The 21,838-nt window shown below is 31.9% G+C and overlaps 1 protein-coding gene across 3 annotated transcripts in view; it reads right to left on the reverse strand.

Moving 5' to 3' along the window:
- Window positions 1-6,355: 6,355 nt before the first annotated feature.
- The window catches only part of LOC126747528 (breast cancer type 2 susceptibility protein homolog), an 86,168-nt gene continuing 70,685 nt past the window's right edge, over window positions 6,356-21,838 (reverse strand). For all 3 annotated transcript variants that reach the window (XM_050456220.1, XM_050456221.1, XM_050456222.1), the window contains 3 exons: window positions 19,787-20,011; window positions 19,336-19,555; window positions 6,356-6,532 (listed from right to left, as the gene is read on the reverse strand). In XM_050456220.1, the coding sequence (XP_050312177.1) occupies window positions 6,368-6,532; window positions 19,336-19,555; window positions 19,787-20,011 (610 nt within the window). In that variant the 3' untranslated portion in view covers window positions 6,356-6,367. The remainder of the gene's footprint in view (window positions 6,533-19,335; window positions 19,556-19,786; window positions 20,012-21,838) is intronic.

The following is a 21,838-nucleotide window of genomic DNA, read 5'->3' on the forward strand; positions in this document are numbered from 1 at the left end:
CTGCATACTATACTACGCTACAGAGCATTAGAAAGAAAAATGTTTTTATGTGATTTGTTTGGTGCTGTAAAATTGTTAATAACATTAACAATTGGTGTTGGTGATTTTAATATACAAGATGAGGCGTGTTAAAATATTTAATGAATTCAATGCTACTTTCAAATTTAAAAACAATGTTTTGAAGGTGTGTTATTTTCTTTTTATTTTACTCATCTACCTAATATTATCTACCATAGATTTGACATGTTACCTACCTATAGACAATATTACCAAACTTAAGGAGTTTATACAAACACCACTGTTAATCAGTAAGAAAAAGCTGTAAGAAATCATTCCATAATTTAGTAGGTCTATTTTATATAAAAAAATAAAAGAGATGATACCTAGTATTCATAACAAAAAGATTAAATTCAATAGTACCTATCTTAACTAAAATAGCCCTAGAGGAAAATATTGATGACATGTTTTTTAAAGATATGATGGATACTTCTAACATAGAAGTGATCACAAATGAAGATAACAGTAAAGAAAAAGATGACACACTTACGTTTTTTCAACAAGATATGGTTCTAAATTTGCCTTCATCATCTTCACATCCAGATGATCTACTTAAGAGAAAAGAAGTTGCGGGAGAATAATTAGGTCAAAATTTTTCAAATCTCGTACAGATGGTTAAAAGAGACTTGACTCCTGGAGCAACAAATATAGAATGCAGAATATTTGTGCTTAAGTGCCTGTACAAGCCTAAGTGCCTGTATAAGTACAGCCTACGTCCACAAGTAGAAGATCGCAAAGATCTGGAATGACATCTGGATCAAAAAGAATTCAGGCAGGAAGGCCATCAAAAATAAATAAATCATCCGAAGACGTAAGGTTCCAAGGTCACTGAATCAAGCTGAGGACTGCAATAGCTATAGCGTTAAATATTATTAAAAAGTTTATTTTAGGATAAATAACTATAATAAAATACTAATTTAGATACTAATACAACTAATTAGATAATAAAGTTAAGATACTAACATAAAGTTTCGTATACTGAGATATTTTATTTTTTATTTTACGTCAAGTACCTGTATTTATTTTTAATAAATATTTGTTTAATACCTATAAATCTGTTTTGTTTTTCTATTAAAATTAATCTAATAAAATAATCTCTTATAGTCGTATCCTTACTTGGTGCACCTTCTAATTCGAAACAGTTTGCAAACTTTTCTCAAAAAAATTTAAAGCAAACTTTAGAAAAATACTTAACGTAGTCAAGCTTAACCACTGAAGGAGTTTTTAATTGATATGCATTGCAGAATAATATGAATCAACTTTTGCACTATTACTATTTTGTGGTTCAATGTGTGGCTACGTTAAACATTTTTACCAACACAACGACATTTTTTCGCTATTTTAGAAAAGTTTACCCCACCGTATTATCCATACAAGCAGATTAATTATAAAAAATATAAATCTGTACATTCTGAAGCGAAACCTATATTTTAAAATTAAACCAAATTTAGGAATGGACTAAAGAAATTACGTTTTACGTGTACGTATTGGGTTTTTAAAGGTACGTACTTTAAAAACCCACAATCCACTATTATAATTTTTAAAGTACAACACATTGTCATCTTCACAACATTAGGTATTTGTTTTCAAATTTTCCAGTCGCATTATATTCATTAAATATTTAAACATCCTTTATCTTGTCTTATATCAAAATCGCCAGAAAAAAATAATTAATAATTATTTACTAATTATTTTGTATATATTAATTGTAATTATTTAAATTAATAAATAATTACACAATAATTAAATGTGTTACTACCAATTTTACAGCACCAAACAAATCACATAAAAACATTTTTCTTTCTAATGCTCTGTAGCGTAGTATAGTATGTAGTGATAAATAAGCGCATTTTTCAACTACATATTATACTGCGGTGCAGAACCGCCGAGTTCTAGGGTGCTCTAGGTGCTGTAGAACTGTTCTAACCACAAAATATTAACCCAGGGGAAATAAATAACGTAGGTTAATATTTTGTGAGTCTAACTAGCGCTCATACAATCGGCAGAACGAAGACACGACGAGGTTTAAAAGTGGTTCGACTATTCGAGCATATAGAAGTATTGTGATTAAGCTCCCGTTTAAGCGTTTTTAGAAAAAAATTAGCAGTTCCTCAGATTCTGAATATGATGTTATGATTGCAGTAGCCTGTGCTAAAGTAGAAGCGGTAGAAAAGCGTAGGAGATTTTGGGTGTATATTTTTTTGAAAAGAAGAGATTTCGGAATAATATTAGTAATAATATCCTCATCTATTTTATGATTTGCTGAAGGACGAAGCAATGTTTTTCAAATATTTTAGAATGTCTGCGTCAAATTCAGCTAAAATAATTTCGATATAGCGGAACTTCCGGCTAACCCGGAAGTTGGGCTAACCGTCTTATTTTAAATTACCCTATATATTATTGCATTTTTGGATTTTACATAAAATTTTGATCAATGTTCTAAACCAATTTTGACATATCTACCAAACACAATATTTAATACTATAAATTTTTTTTAAATAAGCACTTATCGTCTACTTTTTGCCTGAATTTTTTTTATAAAATATCTTGGTGTTCCGAGCAGCCGTTAGTCGTGACAGGTACTGATTCAGTGCATTTTGCGGATTTTGGTTTATTGATAAATCGCTCACAAAATTTTGAAAGTCATATAATGGTACAAAGTGAGATTTTCACGTAATTGTTACCAACATTTAACCCAAATCTAAAGCCAAGTTCTACCTTATAGTTTAGTAAAAATTACGAAAATATGTTCAGGGTGATTTTGTAGTGTCAAAGTGTCAAGCCTCCGCCCTCTTAATTTTTTTATATCCCACTATTTAGAAAATAATTTAAAGAGGATGGCGCCATCTCAAAATTATTTTAGCTGAATTACGCCTCAACGCTGGTATACTATCAAATTTTAAAAATTTCTGAACTCTACGAGATATAGATAGCCGGCATTCGTTGTGGGACACCCTATCAGAGTAAAATAAAATAAATTATAACATAACATTCCAACGTGCATTTGAATGCGTGAACTATATAATCAGCTATCTTTTTTGTGTATTTTTGTAAAAACATAAATTATATTCAAAGCAAGAGTTATACACACAACACCAAAACGAGAACTTTCACACTCGCACATTTCGCCAACGAAGTTGGCATCCTCAGATAATTAAAACTGAGTTTTAAAATCTCCTGGTGATTCCAACTTAATAAACAGTAAATAACGAAAACACCGATTTAAGATATAATAAATGACACTTACCAGAACATCCAGTTAATTTAGATACCTCCTCCCAAGCGTTTTCTTTCCTTAAATTATCATGATAATATGTGTTTTGTTTATCATACAATTTTCTAAAACTGCGAATAGCTTCGATTAAAATTTCGTTTGACATATTTATCAAATCAACGGTTTCTAAAATTCTTTGAAAAAGTTCCTCACTCTATACGAAAAAATGCTAAAATAGTCGCAGTTCGGTATAATCGGTAAAAGTTGCCCTGCCCACAATATGAGATCGTCGCCGGAGAAAACCGAACGTACCGAACCGATTCAGTGCGCGCGGCCCCTTCTAAATACATGTGAAGCAAATCCGACCGATTGTACCGACCGTGCCGAGAGGGTCGATGCCGATTCAGTGGGCGCCCTGCTTAGGATGCATCACATTCAGGCGTCTTTAGTTACATTTGGCTTGTGTACGCAACCCTTATGAAGATGACACTATAAATTGTCGAAACATCGATCTAAGCACAAAAACAGATATAATTTCATTCCTCTACTATACACTTGAAAAAAAAACTTATTTCTTTGGTCGTAACTATTGAGAATGATTTTAATACTTTATATTAGGCACATGGTTTTGCTACTTACTACATAAACCAAATTACAACATCTTGATTATGATAATGATCTGATAAAAATTATGACATTGAAAAATTAAAGTACTACAGCTTATTATATACCAACAAGCACAATGATTTTATGACAAGTTTTTATTTCTTGCAACACTTTATCTACATGAAAACAGTCACGGAAATTCTCACTTGGTGCTGGGTTTATATTTATTTTTCTTTCATAAATCTAATGTTTTCGCTAATTTTGATATTCTCTTCTTTACTTATGTAGACTGTACAAAAAGCATTTCCTTTTTTAAAATATTATTTTCGTGTTTAATGGTTGGAGCATACCGGCCATTATTTTTGGATCTCTCTTCATCATTGTACATGTCACTCAGGAATGAAAAAGATATAAAAGGCGTGTTTTAAATCCATGAATAGTGTTCCAGACAAGGGAAGAGTTGCTGAACTCTATGCAAAAGATATGGCTACAAACTGAGCAAAAGGATATTTACAATGTATACAAATATATAGATATAAGTTTGATTCTGTCTGCTTATAAACTATTAACCTCATATTAATTATTCTAAACCTTGTTTTGTAAACTATGTCTCGATTAACCACCTTTAATTTTTATAAAAATTTGAAACGATGTTTATATGAACTTTTTTTTTCGACTGCAATTAGGGTATACCTCGTATATGGGAATTTTTTATTAATATGGTTTTCAAAGAAATTTTTAAGCAGAACAAAAAAAATATATATTCACAACGATAGCAGAACAATTACCTCTAAATTACCCACATACAGGGTGTTTCAGAACTATGGGATCAAACTTCTGGGGGTTGTTCAGTGCAACAGAAGAATCCATTTGAGTATAGGAACCCATGTCTGGAAATGTGTCACTACGCCACTACGGCCCTAAGACGCGTTTAAATTTAGATTAAATATTAATTACCTAAATGGGATCTAATGCATTTATTTTTACCTTTTGTACATGATACTATAACAACAATTCTTTAAAATCAACGCTTATCAATGTCATGTTTAAAAATTTTATAGCTTACAATTTTTAAACATTTATTGCTAATGGAAAACTTTACCAATCAAGAATTGGCGGATATGCATTTGGCATACGGAGCAAAAAACTGCAATGCACGAGCAGCATCGCGGTTGTATCATGAACGTTATCCCGAACGACAGCATCCTGGATACAAAAAGTTTATTGCGGTTCATCGGCGGCTCGCTGAGACAGGCATGTTTAAGACCAAGATGCATGATACTGGTGTTACTCGAACCGTAAGACGGTCGAATTTGAAGAAGAGGTGCTTCAGCGAGTTGCCGATCAACCATCAAATAGCACACGTGACGTCGCTAAGAATATGAATACGAGTAACGCTTCTGTCTGGCGAGTACTACACGAGCAACAACTCCATCCTTACCACTTCCAGAAAGTTCAAGGTATGACTGCAGCCGATTATCATCCTAGAGTTCAATTTTGTCAATGGCTTCTGGATCACATCATTGCATAACCAAATTTTTTACGATATGTTTTGTGGACCGATGAAGCCTCTTTCACAAGAGACGGTATTTTTAATAGTACGAATAGCCATGTTTGGGACGAAGAAAATCCTTATGCAATTTTTCCAAGAAAACATCAGAATCGTTGATCTGTCAACGTATGGGCAGGCATTGTTGATGATTATTTAAATGGGCCATACCTTCTACCGGAACGGTTAAAAGGACCTATTTATCTGCGTTTCTTGGAGGAAGTTCTCCCAGAACTCCTTCAAAATGTTCCACTAAACGTTAGACAGCAAATGTGGTTTCAGCATGATGGAGTGCCGGCCCACTTTGCTGTACAAGTACGCGAGTATTTGCTAGGCTCAGCGGTTTGGGCACCCTTGAATTGCCAGAGGTGGAGCAGTTTCTTGGCCTCCTAGGTCATCCGATTTAACGTCGCTCGATTTTTTCTTGTGGGGACATGTAAAGTCTTTAGTCTACGAAACTCCAGTAGAATCAGAGCTAGACTTAATTGGACAAATAACAGCAGCATTTGAAATTATTCAAAACGAGGAGCAAATTTTTAGTTTAGTCCGCCGAAATCATGTGCGGCGTTTAAATCGGTGTATTGAGGTTGGAGGAAGACATTTTGAACAATTGTTGTGATGGTATCATATACAAAAGGTAAAAATAAATGCATCAGATCCTATTTAGGTAATTAATATTTTTTTAAAATTTAAACGCGTCTTAGGGCCGTAGTAGCGTAGTGACACATTTCCGGACATGGGTTCCTATACTCAAATGGATTCTACTGTTGCACTGAACAAACCCTAGAAGTTTGATCCCATAGTTCTAAAACACCCTGTATTTGCAACCCTTGGCTTCGTATTCATAAAAGCAGTTATGTTAATTACACTATGACCATCAAATAAAACGGTTTCTAAAAAATTCTCAATATCTAAATAAAAATATCAAAGGAATTATACAATTATATAATTCTATCTATACATTCTAACAAAGCTATATCGGTACTAGTAATTTGCGAACTTTCCATTTCATCCGTATCCAGAGGAGACTGTATTTGCTTATTGTCACCATTAACGTCCAGATTTGATATTTTGTCTAAGCACTTCTGTATAAGCTCATCTTTCTTCTAAAAAAAGAAAATAAATTAGAAGGGGCCTAGTATCAATTTAATTTTACCTAATAAAATATAAATTTTCGATATTTTAATAAGTAAAATTAAGTTTGTTTTAATTTTATCTAGTTTTAGTTATTTTATTTATACCCAATTGATTTTTGTTTTTACATTTTGTTTTATTAACTTAACTTTGTGAAGCTTAAGTTATGTTATTCTTTGCTTTGCACACTCTGCATACTGCAGTTTCACAATTTATAAGGGTTCCTATACTCAAATGGATTCTACTGTTGCACTGAACAACCCCCAGAAGTTTGATCCCATATTTCTGAAACACCCTGTATTATCTATAAATATTAATTTTAAAGTGAAGTTGACTGTAGGTTAACCTAATTTGACATATTATTTCCCGCCATCTAAGAAACCACAATAAAATGTAAACAAAACAGAAAGTGCTCCCCTTTTTAAATTCTGTTCGTCCTGTTTAGTGTTCTGTATAGTCTTAATGTAATGTATAGTTTTCATACTATCAAATGTGTTTCCCCTATGGAAAACTTCTGGGCTTAACTGACAAGTGAGTACATTCCATTCATTCACCTTTAACTATAATGTATTTTACGCATATAACACCCAACTCATTTTCAGTTAGCACTGATGATGGCTCATACGCCGAAAGCGCTCTGCTATGCTTTTAAAAATAAATTGCTCTGAATACATCCAGTTTGATTAAATTGAATTATGAAGCTGTTGCATCGATGGAGAGTGTGCTAGAGAAGTTGACCTGGTTGTTGTAGTTGATGGTTCAAGTATTCTAGAGATGAACGGAAATATCTGGCATGAGACAGGCGAAGGCACACATATATGGGCCCTCTGCATGTCTCATCAGAGAACTGCTGCGCTTGAAGAAACGCGAAATTCGGATAGTGACAGATCGTTTATTTGGACACTGGCATTTAACACGCCACTTTCACACCATGGGTATTGTGAACAATCTGGAATGCCGGTAGTGTTGAGAGGAGGATTAAACTGCAGACCACGTTATTGTAAAATTACGTAATTTCTATTAGCGTAAAAATGGCAAATGGACTAAAACTTACTAAGCTGAAAATTGACCTGGAGGAAAGGGACTGCGATTGGATGGGAATAGGAGCATTCAAGTATTAAAGTCAGGCTGCCGAGAGACGATATCAAGCTCTGCGTTACTTAACCCAAAGATTTCACGTTGTAAAGCCCTTTCGCGCATATTTTACTCTAGTATGGACTTTTCTGCAGAAGATATTCTTTCCGGCTGTTTTTTTTGGTAAAATAAGTAAATTCACTTAACGACTAGCATACAGTGTGACCCATTTGTTTTCGGGTCTCCCTGATAAAAAGTTTATTTTTAGTGCGATTTTGCTCGGGTTTTTTTAAAATATTAGGTCCAGAAAAACTGCATCATTATAACAAAAAAAATTCTGCCATGCAAATTCCAAGGCCTACTAATGTTAGTTTTTAAGGGCCAAATTTTACGAAACCATGCTAGGCATTTTTTTAGCAAAAAATTGTGCACACCACTGGATTCGGCATCCCCCAAAACGGCCTTATACCAAATTTTACCAAAAAATATTAAGTAATAACAATTTTATAACAAAAAATAAAAAGGGAAATTATGCATTTATTTACATTTAAAAATGTGTAGATAGCCATGAAAAAAACAAATTGAACAAAGATAATACAAGCGAATAACAATTCCAAGCTAAATACAAATAAAATAAAAACAACAAACAAAAAAATTGAAAATTAACCGCTACTAAATTTTTGAAATTTCTACTAATCCACCATTGTTTTCTATGCATTTTACATTTCTTTTGCCTACATTTAAAATAACTTTACGGACTTGCTCTGGAGTAATTTCTGAACAAACCTGGATTATTCTGACTTGTAGATCTTCTAAATTTTAAGATTTTGATTTGTACACTTTTTCTTTAATTAAGCCCCAGAGAAAAAGGCGAGTGGCGTTAAGTCAGGGGATCTCGGTGGCCACTTAACGAAAGAACTGTTTCGTCCTATCCAACAGTTTTCAAAATGTTGATTTAACCAGTCTCTTACTAAACGAGCATTATGGGCAGGACAACCATCTAATTGAAACTTCAAATTAAGGTGATATCTTAAGGGTAAATCTTCTAATGCGTTCGAAAATTAATTCTTAAGAAAATTCAAAAATTCAATTGTATTCAAATTATCATTAAAGAAAAAAGGGCCAATAATTTTGTCGCTTAGTATTCCCCACCAAACGTTAATTTTTTGCGAATACTGTCTCCTTGCATTTATTATAAATTCTGGATTCTGTACGGACCAGTGGCGGCAATTTTGACTGGAGACTACGCCATTTGTGGTAAAAGTGGCTTCATCGCTAAAAAGGATTTCATCTAGAAAGTTTTGTTGTTCTAACGTGTCCTCTAACGTGTGCAAAAATTTTGGCTTAAATGCTTCTATGTTATTTTTTTGCAAACATCTTATACTTTCTCTGGGGATGTTAAGGACCAAACTAGCCGTTCTGACACTACTTCGAGGATTGCCGTTAAAATATTCCAAAATGTAATTTTCATTTCTTCTGAGCCCACGCCGTCCAGTATGTCTATTTTTAAGTAGATTTTTCGAAACAGATCCTGTTTCATTGAAAATTTTATTAACACGTTGCACAGTACTTAGTATTTAGTACTTAGACTTACTGGTCTATCAGGATGCCTAATATTAAATTCTCTGGCAGCTTCTCTCATCGAACGCGTGTTACCACCAACAAGACGAACAATTTCAATTTTTTCTCTTAAATTTAAATTTTCCATGATTACTAATACTATCTAAACACGATCTATTACCACTTTTGACAGTTAGATGTCAAATGTGACAATTCAATATTTCAATAATTTTTAGAGACAATTTAGAAGTAAAGCGCATTTCTTTTTTTAATCATAAAATTGTTATTATTCAATATTTTTTGGTGAAATTTGGTATAAGGCCGTTTTGGGGGATGCCGAATCCAGTGGTGTGCACAATTTTTTGCTAAAAAAATGCCTAGCATGGTTTCTTAAAATTCGGCCCTTAAAAACTGACATTAGTAGGCCTTGGAATTTGCATGGTAGAATTTTTTTTTGTTATAATGATGCAGTTTTTCTGGACCTAAAATTTAAAAAAACCCGAGCAAAATCGCACCAAAAATAAACTTTTTATCAGGGTGACTCGAAAACAAATGGGTCACACTGTATGTTCAATGGCTGGGACATTCGCCTATATGGGATTTCGTGAAATTTGTATATATATTATCTGACATATTCCATTCCGAAATATGTTATTGAAGTTATACAGTGCTTTCATTTCAAAACGATCCACCCTTAATAACTTTCTTAAAAAAAAAAAAAAAAAACACGTCAAATTAGATATACAGGGGGACGTTTAATTATGCATTTACTGAAGTTCTGTCAATCACCTCCTCACCTCCAGCTAACCTCACTTTAATATCTCAAATGGGAACCCCCATCGTGTGATCATAGTAAGGAGCGTAAAATTCTCTATTCAACGGTACCAAAAAAATGAAATCGGTAAATTTGTAAGCAAATAGTTAGCGAAAATGTCTAGAAATAATGAATATTTTATTTACGCCAAACTTTGGTATGTCAAATGGCTACCCCTTGGTGTGAAACATTATTTTAAAGGGCATTCATTATGCTATCAATGGTTGTAAAAAAAAATTAAATTGATTGACCAAGAAGCAATTAAAGTGTAAATCGGTAGGGTAGAAAAACAAATTTAATTAGTTTAACAAATTTATTTTATTAAATGTTCAAAATGCCCGCCGTTATTAGCAAGACAATAAAAAAGCCTATTTTCAAACTCCTTACGAACATTGGCAAGGGTCTGCCCGCTCATTTCTCTGCATTCTTGAAATATTCTATTTTTTAAATAAATCAATACTCTCAGGTGGGGTTTTATAAACTTTGCTTTTTAAGTAGCCCCAAAGAAAAAAGTCTAGTGGGGTTAGGTCCGGAGACCGCGCAGGCCATTCGATTGCACCACGTCTGCAAATCCACTTTTCTCGAAAATTTTCATTAAGCCACTCTCGAACTACCAAAGTGTAGTGCGCGGGAGCTCCATCCTGCTGAAAGTATATATATATTATTTTCATTCAATAATATAGCACCATGTTGATCTACTTGAAATTGATCTATATATCTATATATCTACATGTTGATCTACTTGTAATTGATCCTGCTGAAAGTGTATATATATTATTTTCATTCAATAATATAGCACCATGTTGATCTACTTGATTTTCCATAATTCATGATTTGTTTCATCATTCATGATTCCATGATTGATTTTCCATATGTGATGGAAGGGTATATTGCATTTTCTAAAAGGTTTAAATAAATTTCGCCAGTCAAATTTTCTTCCAAAAAAAATGGCCCGATTATTTCATTCCCATAAATTTCTGCCCAAACATTATTTTTTTGGGGATATTGGGTATGGCCTTCCCGAAAAACATGCGGATTTTCATTATCCCAGTATCTACTGTTATGTCTGTTCACCAGGCCATTTAAAAAAAAGGTCGATTCGTCACTGAAGCAAATGTTCTTCAATAAATGGGGACCGTCGTCAATTCGCTGGCACATCACTTTACAAAATTGAATTCTCCTATCAAAATCATTTTCTCCGAGTTCATAAAGAATATGAATTTTATAAGGAAAGAACTTATTTTTTTTTTAAACTTTATGTACGGAACCAGTGGAAATATTTGTTAGTTTTGCGGCCTTTGGTGTAGACAAAGTTGGATTCAGCAAATTGTCCTAGTACTTCAACTGGGCATGCTTCATCGACAACTCTATTTTCATATTTTTTCTTACTGCAAATCGATCCCGTCTCTTCAAATTTTCGTATCAATTCTAATACGTATTTATGGCTCACGTTTTTATCTTGATACCTTTCATTAAATGCTCTCGCGGTTCTGCGAGCACACCGATCTTGAGCTCCATAAAGAAAAATTATTTCTATTCTTTCGGCTAGCGTATACACCATTTTATTAACTCACTGTTTAAACTAAAATTGTAAACGTAAGGTATTGCAGTGTTTTTTTGTACCTATTAGGTAGGTTTCGCAAAAAATATAAGTGAAATAAATACACATACAAAGTTATAAGACTGCAAAGATTTTTGCAAAAAATTTGAAGACACTATTTTTTCTCGCAAATAACGGTACACATTCTTTACTTAAAAAAATAAATAATTTGCTTGAACTAGTTATGTTTTCTATCACGTTAATAACGTTTTAAAAAACTTTTATTTTGACAAGCCGCGATACAGTGTACTCGAAGCAAGAACGAAGATTACCTTAACTTAATATTACAAGTGATTATATAGACTAAATAATGCAAATAAAGCATGAAATACAATATAACTGAGTAAGCATATACATAAGCAAATATTAAATATAGGGTGGCATAATTGTGTACATAACTCCTCCCGCCTAAGTCGAAAACAACAGGGATGGTGTGTTGTTTTTCGAGGTACCAGGGGTAGCATCTTTTTCTTCAGCTTCTTCTTTGTCTTGAAGTTCTAGTTCTTCTTCAGTAGACCTTTTCTTTTTGATAAGTGTGTAGATAGCGAAGAATATACAGCATATGGCTAGTATGGTTCCAAGAGTTATACTAAAGCTCCAGGCTGCAGGGTGAATTCTTTCTTCTTCCTCTGAAAGGGGTTTCAAGATATTGGAATGTTCTGCTAACGATCTGATGTGGTTGAAGTCGATTGAATCTAGTTGGATTGTTTCCTCTGGCAGCTGCATTTCCAAGTCATTAAATGTTACATCCGGTAGATGAAAAGGGTTGGATCTCAGGATATCCTCTTGATTCCAGAATTGTGATCCTAGCAAGCTTGTACCGCATTTATATGGTATTTCTATTAAACTAGGTATATCAATAAAGAATATTTGCTTGTTTTGGCACGTTTGTTGTGCTTTTATTTTGGTGCTAGCAGGAATAGCTAGAACATATTGCTGATTTATGGGATGGATAATAGGGGTAGTGACGTTAACTTTAAGCAGCTTGCAGTTTAGATTTTCTGCTTTTCTTATGAGGGACGTAGTACAGTCATCCACTTGGGGTCCTAGGGCATTTTGACAGACGTATAGGTCTTCAATCAATGGGCAGGCATCTTTTTGATATTGGTGTAGATCAGTGCCAATTATAAGGTAAGGAAGTTTGGGAATTATAATGGTTTGGTTTGTTGGAATAGCAAACAGGTGGAAAAGTTCGAAAGTTTCTTTTATAAATATAGGAAAATAGCAAAAATTATTTTATCATTTGAAAAACTTACTTGAACATTATCGCATCTTCTAAATTATCTAGAAAGGTAATAAAACTCTGGCAATTTATAATTAATTGACTTATAGTATTTTGAAGTTTTAAATATATAGAAAGATCATTAATTGTTTTATCCATTTGCTTTTTGAAAAGGTCAACATGATTTTTTAAAGAGTTTTGATTTTTACTTAGTGTATATATGGTGTTATTGTAACTATTAATTAGATCTTTTGTTAATAATATTTGCATATTTATTTCTTTTTTATATGTATTTTGACTATAGCGTAATTCTTCAATTGCTTTGTCATATCTTTCTCCATCATCGGAGTCTTATGTACTAAAAAGCCATTTTGACGTTTTACCTAATATATTTACAAAGCCTCGTTTTTCACGGCTATGTGGTTTAATATTATTAAGTTTAGTTTTAATTTCATTAATAAAGTAGCTAGCATGTTTAAGCATACCTAATGTGTTAATATGATGTAAAAGCAAAGCGTTAATTTCCTAAATGAAATGGGAATAAAGGGGATTTGATTGGGGTTATGATAGGATTAGTCGCTATCACTGTTGTCGATAATACTTGTAGGAGAACTGCGAAGCTCTTCTGAAGTGTCAGGAGGTTCATTATTTCTAGGGAAAAGAAAGGGTTAGGTTTTTGTATCATAGATTTATGTACAACTTTCTTGTTTTTTGTAATGATTTTATTACCGATATCTTTTTGAACGTATTCTATTTTCTTACGCGCTTTATCTTTAGTTCTCGAAGCGGATTTATCTGTTACATAGATTTTTGATCCTGATGGGATATCTATAGGGGCTTCTTTATTTTTATTTTGTTTTTCATTTAAACGTAATTTAGTATTAAGAGATTGATTATAGATTTCGTCATAGATAATTTTCAATCGGTCTTTGCGATCATTAACATATTTATTTAATATGATCTCATCTGTAAGGTCAAAAGGGTCTAAAGCGTTTGGACGTCCATTTAAGACATCAAAGGGTTTTTGTTTAGTAACACTATGTACAGAGAGGTTGTAACCTGTAATCGCATAAATCATTAGTTGTTTCATTGTCGCATTTGGGAATTTAAGTTTTAAAACTCTAATGTGATCAATTAAGGTTGAATGGACTCTTTCAATTGGACTATTGCTATTTGAATTTCCGGTAGTAGTGAAATGAATTGTTATTTTGTGAAGTTTACAAAAATCAATTAATAGGTAAGTTTTAAATTCTGTGCCATTATCACAGGTAATCTGATGAGGTAGTCCATGATGACTTATAAAAATTGCTAAATTATCTAGAACTGTAATTGCGTTGCAACTAGGTTCTAAGGGGTAAGCTTGGGCGTAACGTAAAAAAACATCTATTATAGTTAGGAATTTTACTTTAGAAATTTGGAAAGTGTCCATATGGATGGATTCTAGAGGTTCTCGAGGTGTGGGTGTTAATGAAAATTCTATTTTTGGAGGATGGCGGTCATACTTGGCTTATTGACATATGTCACAATTGTTTATATACTGGGTGAGGTCTAATTTCATATTGGGCCAGTAATATAATTTTTTCAGTGACATCATACATTCATTAATACCTCGGTGGCAAGTTTTCTCGTGATGGTTCTTTATTAAATTCGTTTGCATTTCTACATTTACTATATCGTTTAAGAATGTATTGGAGATTACTAATTTGTAAGAGTTATGTTTAAATGTTTTGGATAAGATTACTCCTATTTTATTTCCTAAATTGTCAATTTCAGATTGTTGAATATACATGCAGTGTACAACTTTAGGATCGATATATTCTCGGAAAAAGATAACGATTTCGTTTACATAGTTGCTAGTCAAAGTTAAGTGATATCTGATTTTGTTCTCAAAATGTTTTGTTTTAAAGCCACAATATTGTTTATTTGTATTGTGGGTAATAAGAACTTGATGGTTGTAGGTATTTAAACAATTTTCTGTTATAGGTATATTTAATATTGGGTCATCTATTGCTGAGTGAATTGTATCTCCATTTTGTGGACGTTGGTCACGAGGGAGTAATATTTGTATATCAGAAAGAATTTTGATTTTATTCGATTTTGGTTCTAGATCTAAAGCAGAGTTAAATAGATCTGGTAATTGATCTAAATCATCTAAAGTAGCGTTTTCATTTGCAATGTATTGATCAATTTCTTCAGTGAGGTCTCGAGGGCTTCCAAGTATAGAATCATTTTCTATCATGTTAATCTCTATTCTGGATAGAGCATCAGCATTTGTATTCTGGGTTCCTTTTTTGTATTGGACTTCATAGTCGAATTCTTCGTTATTAAGATGGTCATGTCTGATAAATTGGGTAATATCGAGATTCTTATTAGATGTAAAGTAGTTATTATGGGATATATCTGAGTTTGAATTAATTGAATTGTCTAGGTGAAAAACTTCGAAATTATCTTTATGATAATCTGGTAAAATTTTACAGTCAATTGGACTCATTAATTCAACAGTAATATTTTCATCTGTGTTAATAAAAATAATGTTATTAATTAAATAACATAAACTCAATTCTAAAATTAATTTTACTACTAAATTATTTGAATCTTTCTTCCTTTACGATAAAGAGAGAGTATATTCCAATAGGATTTGCTCAAAAGAAAGTTCAATGGTAATTTCAATAATATTCAATTGATAAAGATAAATTCAAAATAAGTTTTTCAAATATATGTTTCAATAAAAATTTTAAAAATAACAATAATCTTAAAACTAACTTTCCACTCGCTCAATCCAAAGTAAGGGAAAGGGTTTGAAAGGAAATTGGCACTTACCTTTTTCCAATCAGATGAATCCCCGCGTTGCTAAGGTGCTGTGGTCGTGCTGCCAAATGGTGTTTCCACTGATCTCTCGTCTCAGAGCGATTCTGATAAGGTTTGATCTCAGCTTCCACGTTCGTATCAGGACCGAAGAGTTAAAACTTACGTTTTTACGATTGATCGTCTCGATGACGTGCAAATCTCAATCGAAAACTGCCCTGATCCTACCGACTGCGCCAGTTATGTTTTCTATCACGTTAATAACGTTTACATAAGCAAATATTATATATAGGGTGGCATAATTGTGTAGATAACTAACTAAATGTACTGTTTGTTACCACACATTTTAACTTCTAAATTGCTTGTATTTTTTTTTTAAGATCTATTATAAAAAATGTAAGAATTTTAAAATGATGTAGGTACCACAATAAAAGTATTCATTTAAAATACCAAAGTTTGGCGTAAATAAAATATTCATTATTTCTAGACATTTTCGCTAACTATTTGCTTACACGTTTAACGATTTCATTTTTTTTGGTACCGTTGAATAGAGAATTTTACGCTGCATACTATGATGTATCACACGATGGGGGTTCCCATTTGACATATTAAAGTGAGGTTAGCTGGAGGTGAGGAGGTGATTGACAGAACTTCAGTAAATGCATAATTAAACGTCCCCCTGTATATCTAATTTGACGTGTTTTTATTTTTTTTTTAAGAAAGTTATTAAAGGTGTATCGTTTTGAAATAAAAGCACATAAAATAATATTAGGCGAATATCACACACGAATAAAGATAGATTAATATAAAAATGTAAGCGCTACATAACACACCAGGGAGGAGGCCAGTCTGTTTGTTATGCTGCGTTGCGAAAGGGGGCGAGGAAGTTAAAAGTCCCTAAAAGGTGAGTTACGTAATACTTGAACGCTCCCAAGGAAAGCGGACAATACAATTGATATATTTTGATTTTTAATAACTTTTTGTTCAAGTGATATCCATCAAATATTGAAAGCCCTGGAAGCTGCTAGAAAATTCTACACAACTGGAAGAAAACTCTTTCACACTATCCAATTTAAAAAGTGGATTTGGGGAAAAGTAAGATAGTTTTAATAGTTGAGGGGTGGAGGGATTCATGGGAATGAGTTTTCTTTCGGAGATGGAAAAATAATCAAGAGTCAATTGGCTTTGTTTAAGAGTAAACTTTAATAGGGCTATAAACTTGTTCATGGGGTTGTTAGTTAGGTTGCAAAAATTATTGGAATTTAGGAATTGAGTAACCTTAGATAAATAATCTGGTTTGTTCATTATAACAATACAGTTTCCCTTGTCGGCTTCTGTTAAAACTAAATTATCTTGGCCATCTTATTTTTTAAATGTTTTAAAACTATGTTATTTTTCTTGTTATAAAGATGATCAATATTGTTATCTTTCAAATATTTGTTGATTTTAAAGGATATTTGCCCTCTCACACACTCTGGTTTGTAAAGTTCGTGGGTTTTTAGAATTCTTTCAGCTTCAATTATAAGTTGTTCAGAAACATAATTTGAATCAAAATGTGGTAAGTTGAACTTTAGGCCCATATTTAAAAGATGTATTTCCTGGTTAGAAAGAGCACTATTGGACAAGTTGAGAATACGAGGATGAAATTTATGGGGTTCAGTACTGTTCTTATAGGAATTCGAAAAGTTGTTATTTTGTTTATTCTTTAAATTATGTAGTTTTTTGTTCAAAATTATAAAATGTTCCTTACCCTTTCTACGTACATGTTCAATTATATAAACCAACAAAATATCAAACTCAATGTTGTGTAGCTGCTTAGAAATTAAAGAATATAAAAACTTAAGTTTCTGGTCTATGGAGTTTAAATTAGAGTAATGGTTGCGAATTTCTTGACGTATTCAGGTTTTTTTGGCAATATTTAGTGCTTTACTGGAGCTTCTTGATACAGAGTTGGTTCTAATATTTATATAGTTTGGTGTCAGGTTGTTTCTAAGGCATTCATTGTTAAACCAAATCTTCTGGCGTGTCCTGTTTTTCGATATGTTCAAGCTTCTGTATTTGCGGACTTGGTAAGCTAGACTGGCAGATTTAATAAATGAATAGAATCCATATTTTGTAGGAGAATGCGTATATAAAGATAACAAATAGGGGAAGTCTTTATCTCCAAGAAAAATGCATGTGGGTCACTTAGGTAAATGTATTATGCATTTCGGCCGTGTAAACAGCCATCATCAGATACAGAACATTACAAAAAACATATACGTTCACCAAATAAACCAAAAAATTACCCGTTATCGGGAAAAAAAAATTTAGATAGAGATGAGATAGTTTTGCTCGGTTGGAAGAAAGGATTTTGGATAATAATGGAAAAAGAATTAAAAAAATAAATTCTGAAAAAATGTTCTTTAGCGGAGAAGCGCATTTTTTCATGGTTGGAGGACAGGGCGCAAGACGTTTAAAACATAATCGCAATATTTGATGTCAAAATTTTTCATCTTCAGCAATGGATTACAGCAATGAAGTTTATGCCACTACAAAATCATTTTGGGCTGATACGCTTCAAACCGCCCAATTTGATGGTACTATATCAGGGTCAGTTTGAAGCAGCTGCAAAAGCAACTTTGTCTCATATTAACGGAAATACAAGGGAGTCTCCAACATTTTCAAAATCACTCTGTAGATGAAAAACTGTGAAATAAATCAGTTGATTATTTTTATGAAGATTTAAAAAAAGGCTACACTATTTTTAAGTTTGGTCTTGCAGTGAAGTGTATTTTATGTTTTAGGTCTAATGATAATTAATTATGCGGAACATGAAACCTGTATATAAATAATTCTTTAACTTTATTATACAGTGCTTTTCTTTGAAGTCCCCCCCCCCATTTATTTTTTGAACGGGTCAAAAAAATTTTTTGATACTTGGCATAAGTAAATTGGTCTATAGATACTATTTTTCACTGTAAACTAGGTAGTTGTAAATTCCAAGATGGCGGCTGGGCGACATCTTGAGAAAAAATTTTAAATAGAAAGGGGGGTCGTGTGGTACCTCATTTTAAAGGTCTCAATGAGTACTTTATAATCCTGAAATATTAGACCCATATCTTAACTCGTTTCAAAATGGCGGCCTAATAAAAAAGTATTTTTTTTTATTTTAACGTTTTACATTTTTATGATTTTTGAATAGGTAAAAATCAGTGTACGAAAATAAATGCGTCACTATTTTATTTTGACATAAAAACGACAGTTCTAAATGTCAAAATAACACATAAGCGCCATCTTGAATAAATGCATTAAATAGAAATCTTGTGTTACCTCATTTAAAAGGTTTTATTATATTATATTATTATATTATATTTCTATTTTTTCTAATAAGTTTATACAGAAGCTTGAAATTGATCGTATTTTTATTAATATACATTAGACAAAACAAAATAAACTTTGAAACTCCGATACTAATTGTAAATTGCGCTCTATTACCGTTTAAGTGTGAAATTTTGGTATTTCTTGAGAAAAATGTAAAAATTGCCATAAAAAATGTATAAACAAATTTCGACCTACACATATTTAGCTTAAAATGTTTGAAATTAAGTCAGCTATCACCCCCTTAAAGGATTGCATCTAGCTTCCGGACACCCTGTATTTTTACCTTAGAAGTTGAAATGTCTATGTATGTATTATTTACCCTTACAAAAATACTTACTAAAGTAGCCAACTCGGTATTTAACACTTCCAAGGCGTCTTTAAGATGCAAATATTTCGGGTATTTACTAAAAGTAATAAAATGGTCTCCTTCAGAGACAGTATGTGTTTTATAGGCATGTTTAAACTGCAAATTACACACTGAGACTGTTTCACCCTCGGTCACATTATCCAGCACCAGTACAGTCTTCGGACCTTCGGTAATCCTTACAAGAAGAAGACTGAAAAATTTACAGCAAGTATAATTAAGGCAGGGGTATAAAGTAAATTTTTTGGTAATAAATTGGTCTGTTAATATGTCAGCCCTGACATTAAAATGAACAAACATATATCAAATAAAATATTTCTAAACGGAATCAACAAACACAACAAAATGACTCAAATTTCGCTTAATACTAAGGGATGCAAAAAATTTGTAAGCGATACTTGATTTCAGGCTTTTACAAACGTACCTTTGATGAGTGTCTGTCATCCAAACTTGTTGAAGATCCTCCCTAATCATTTTCTTCACAACCAGCCCCACGGTATCAAATTCATTAAGGCAACTGTCTCGAGAAAAAGTTGTTAATCTTGAGATGCTCGTGACTTTTCGCGTAAACTTTTTTAATGCATCGTCCTTTGGTTTTTTATCACGCCGGAATATCGTAGTTTTATTAGCACTTAGGCCCCATTTTCCACTAAAAAAATAAGTATATTTAGCAGAATGAAAAATTTCAGATTGACATCAATCACTGTGATAAATTATTATTTAATAATTTATTATATTATTAAAACATCACATGGTGGCGCGAAACGGTTGACACGTATGATAGACGCTCCGTCGTTTATTAAGTGTTTTTAAGGGTTAAACGCGGTTTAAAAAGTAAGTTTTATACAAAAATGTGTATTTTAAAATCCTAAACTTAACAAGCTGAAATTCATAGTAATTCGAATTACATAGTCGCGTAAAATCCATCAAATACCACTTTGGAAATAAGTATAAACATATTACAACACCTTATAACCACCTATTAAAAGATCTTCATTACTGGACTAACATAAAAAAGATATAACTCAATATAACTCAATCTTATATTCCTTTAATTAAAACCTATACACCTAGTAAACCTTTTCAAAAATGTTTCATATTGACACTTTTATTTTTGAAGAACAACATTTTTTAACAATCTTCGACAAATTTTCAAAATATGGACAAGCTGATAAGCTGATTTGTGATAAACTTAAACTTTTTCTCATTCTTGGGTTATCCTGAAAATATAACTTACGTTAATGAAGGTGAATCTAAAAATGAATTACTACAAGAATTACTAAAAGCACAAAAAATAAAAATCCATTTTACAACTCTAAGGCATCATGAATCTATTTCCTTTATGGAAAGATTTCGTTCAACAATATTTGAACACCTTCGCATTTTAAAACAAAACAACAAAACTGTATCTGAATTAATGCTTTATGCAATTATTGCATAAAATAGTAATACAAAATTTACTCCCCATGAACTTATTTTAGGTCTAACTGAAATACTACCCGTGACCCACTTGATTTAATTTCCACAACATGTTATTCTGATTATGTAACATCTCATAAAGACAAAGTAGATGCCGTATACAAAAACGTGACATCTACTACTGATAAAGAAATAAAGAGGATTTTAACAAAAATAAATGTTAAAGGTAATGAAGCTTTTAAATTTAAATTAAATCAAAAAGGCTGTAAAAAACTAAACCCTAGAAATACAAATTAATCTAAATATTCATCCCCTTTTACAGTTATCGAAACTTCAGATCATAATCGCGTTAAAATGCAACATATGAAAAATTCACAAAAAATAGAAACAATCAACCATTGGACTTCCATCAAAAAATTTGATTTAAAAAATATAAATTATTTAATATTTGTATTGAATATAATGAATTAGGAAAGAAAATTAAGTTATATCCAAATTATAAAAATGAAATTTATAACTCATTTGTAATAACACTTTCCAAAAATCAATAAAAAACATTTCTAATAATCAAAAAACTTTGAAATCAAATATTAAAAGCTATGCAAGATTATGAATCTGGTAATGTTTATTTTTTTGGCATAATTCGTTTACACTCTACATTTACGCAAATGAACACACTTTTACAAAATATCTATAACGTTTTTGGATACTCTAATCAACAATGTATAAGAATTGTAGAAAATGACTATTTATGTAGCATTTCCACTCTCAACCCTTTTATAAGGACACATCTTGTGAAGTTCAATTAATTAAATACAACAATAATATATCAAACTGTAAACCAATATTAATTGATATCATGAATACCTAAATTCAAAATATAAATGAAAATTCATGGATTAATGTAACCAATACCAAATATATTAATATATTATAGGTATAGAAATGTGCGAAAGCTCGCATAATAACCTAATGTTAAATGGTACATATCTTATAGAATTAAGTTCACCCTGTATGTTAAAAATAGAGGATATTGTAATTAGCTTGTAATAAGCCT

Source organism: Anthonomus grandis, chromosome 19 (genome assembly GCF_022605725.1).
Source record: "Anthonomus grandis grandis chromosome 19, icAntGran1.3, whole genome shotgun sequence".
NCBI lineage: Eukaryota > Metazoa > Arthropoda > Insecta > Coleoptera > Curculionidae > Anthonomus > Anthonomus grandis.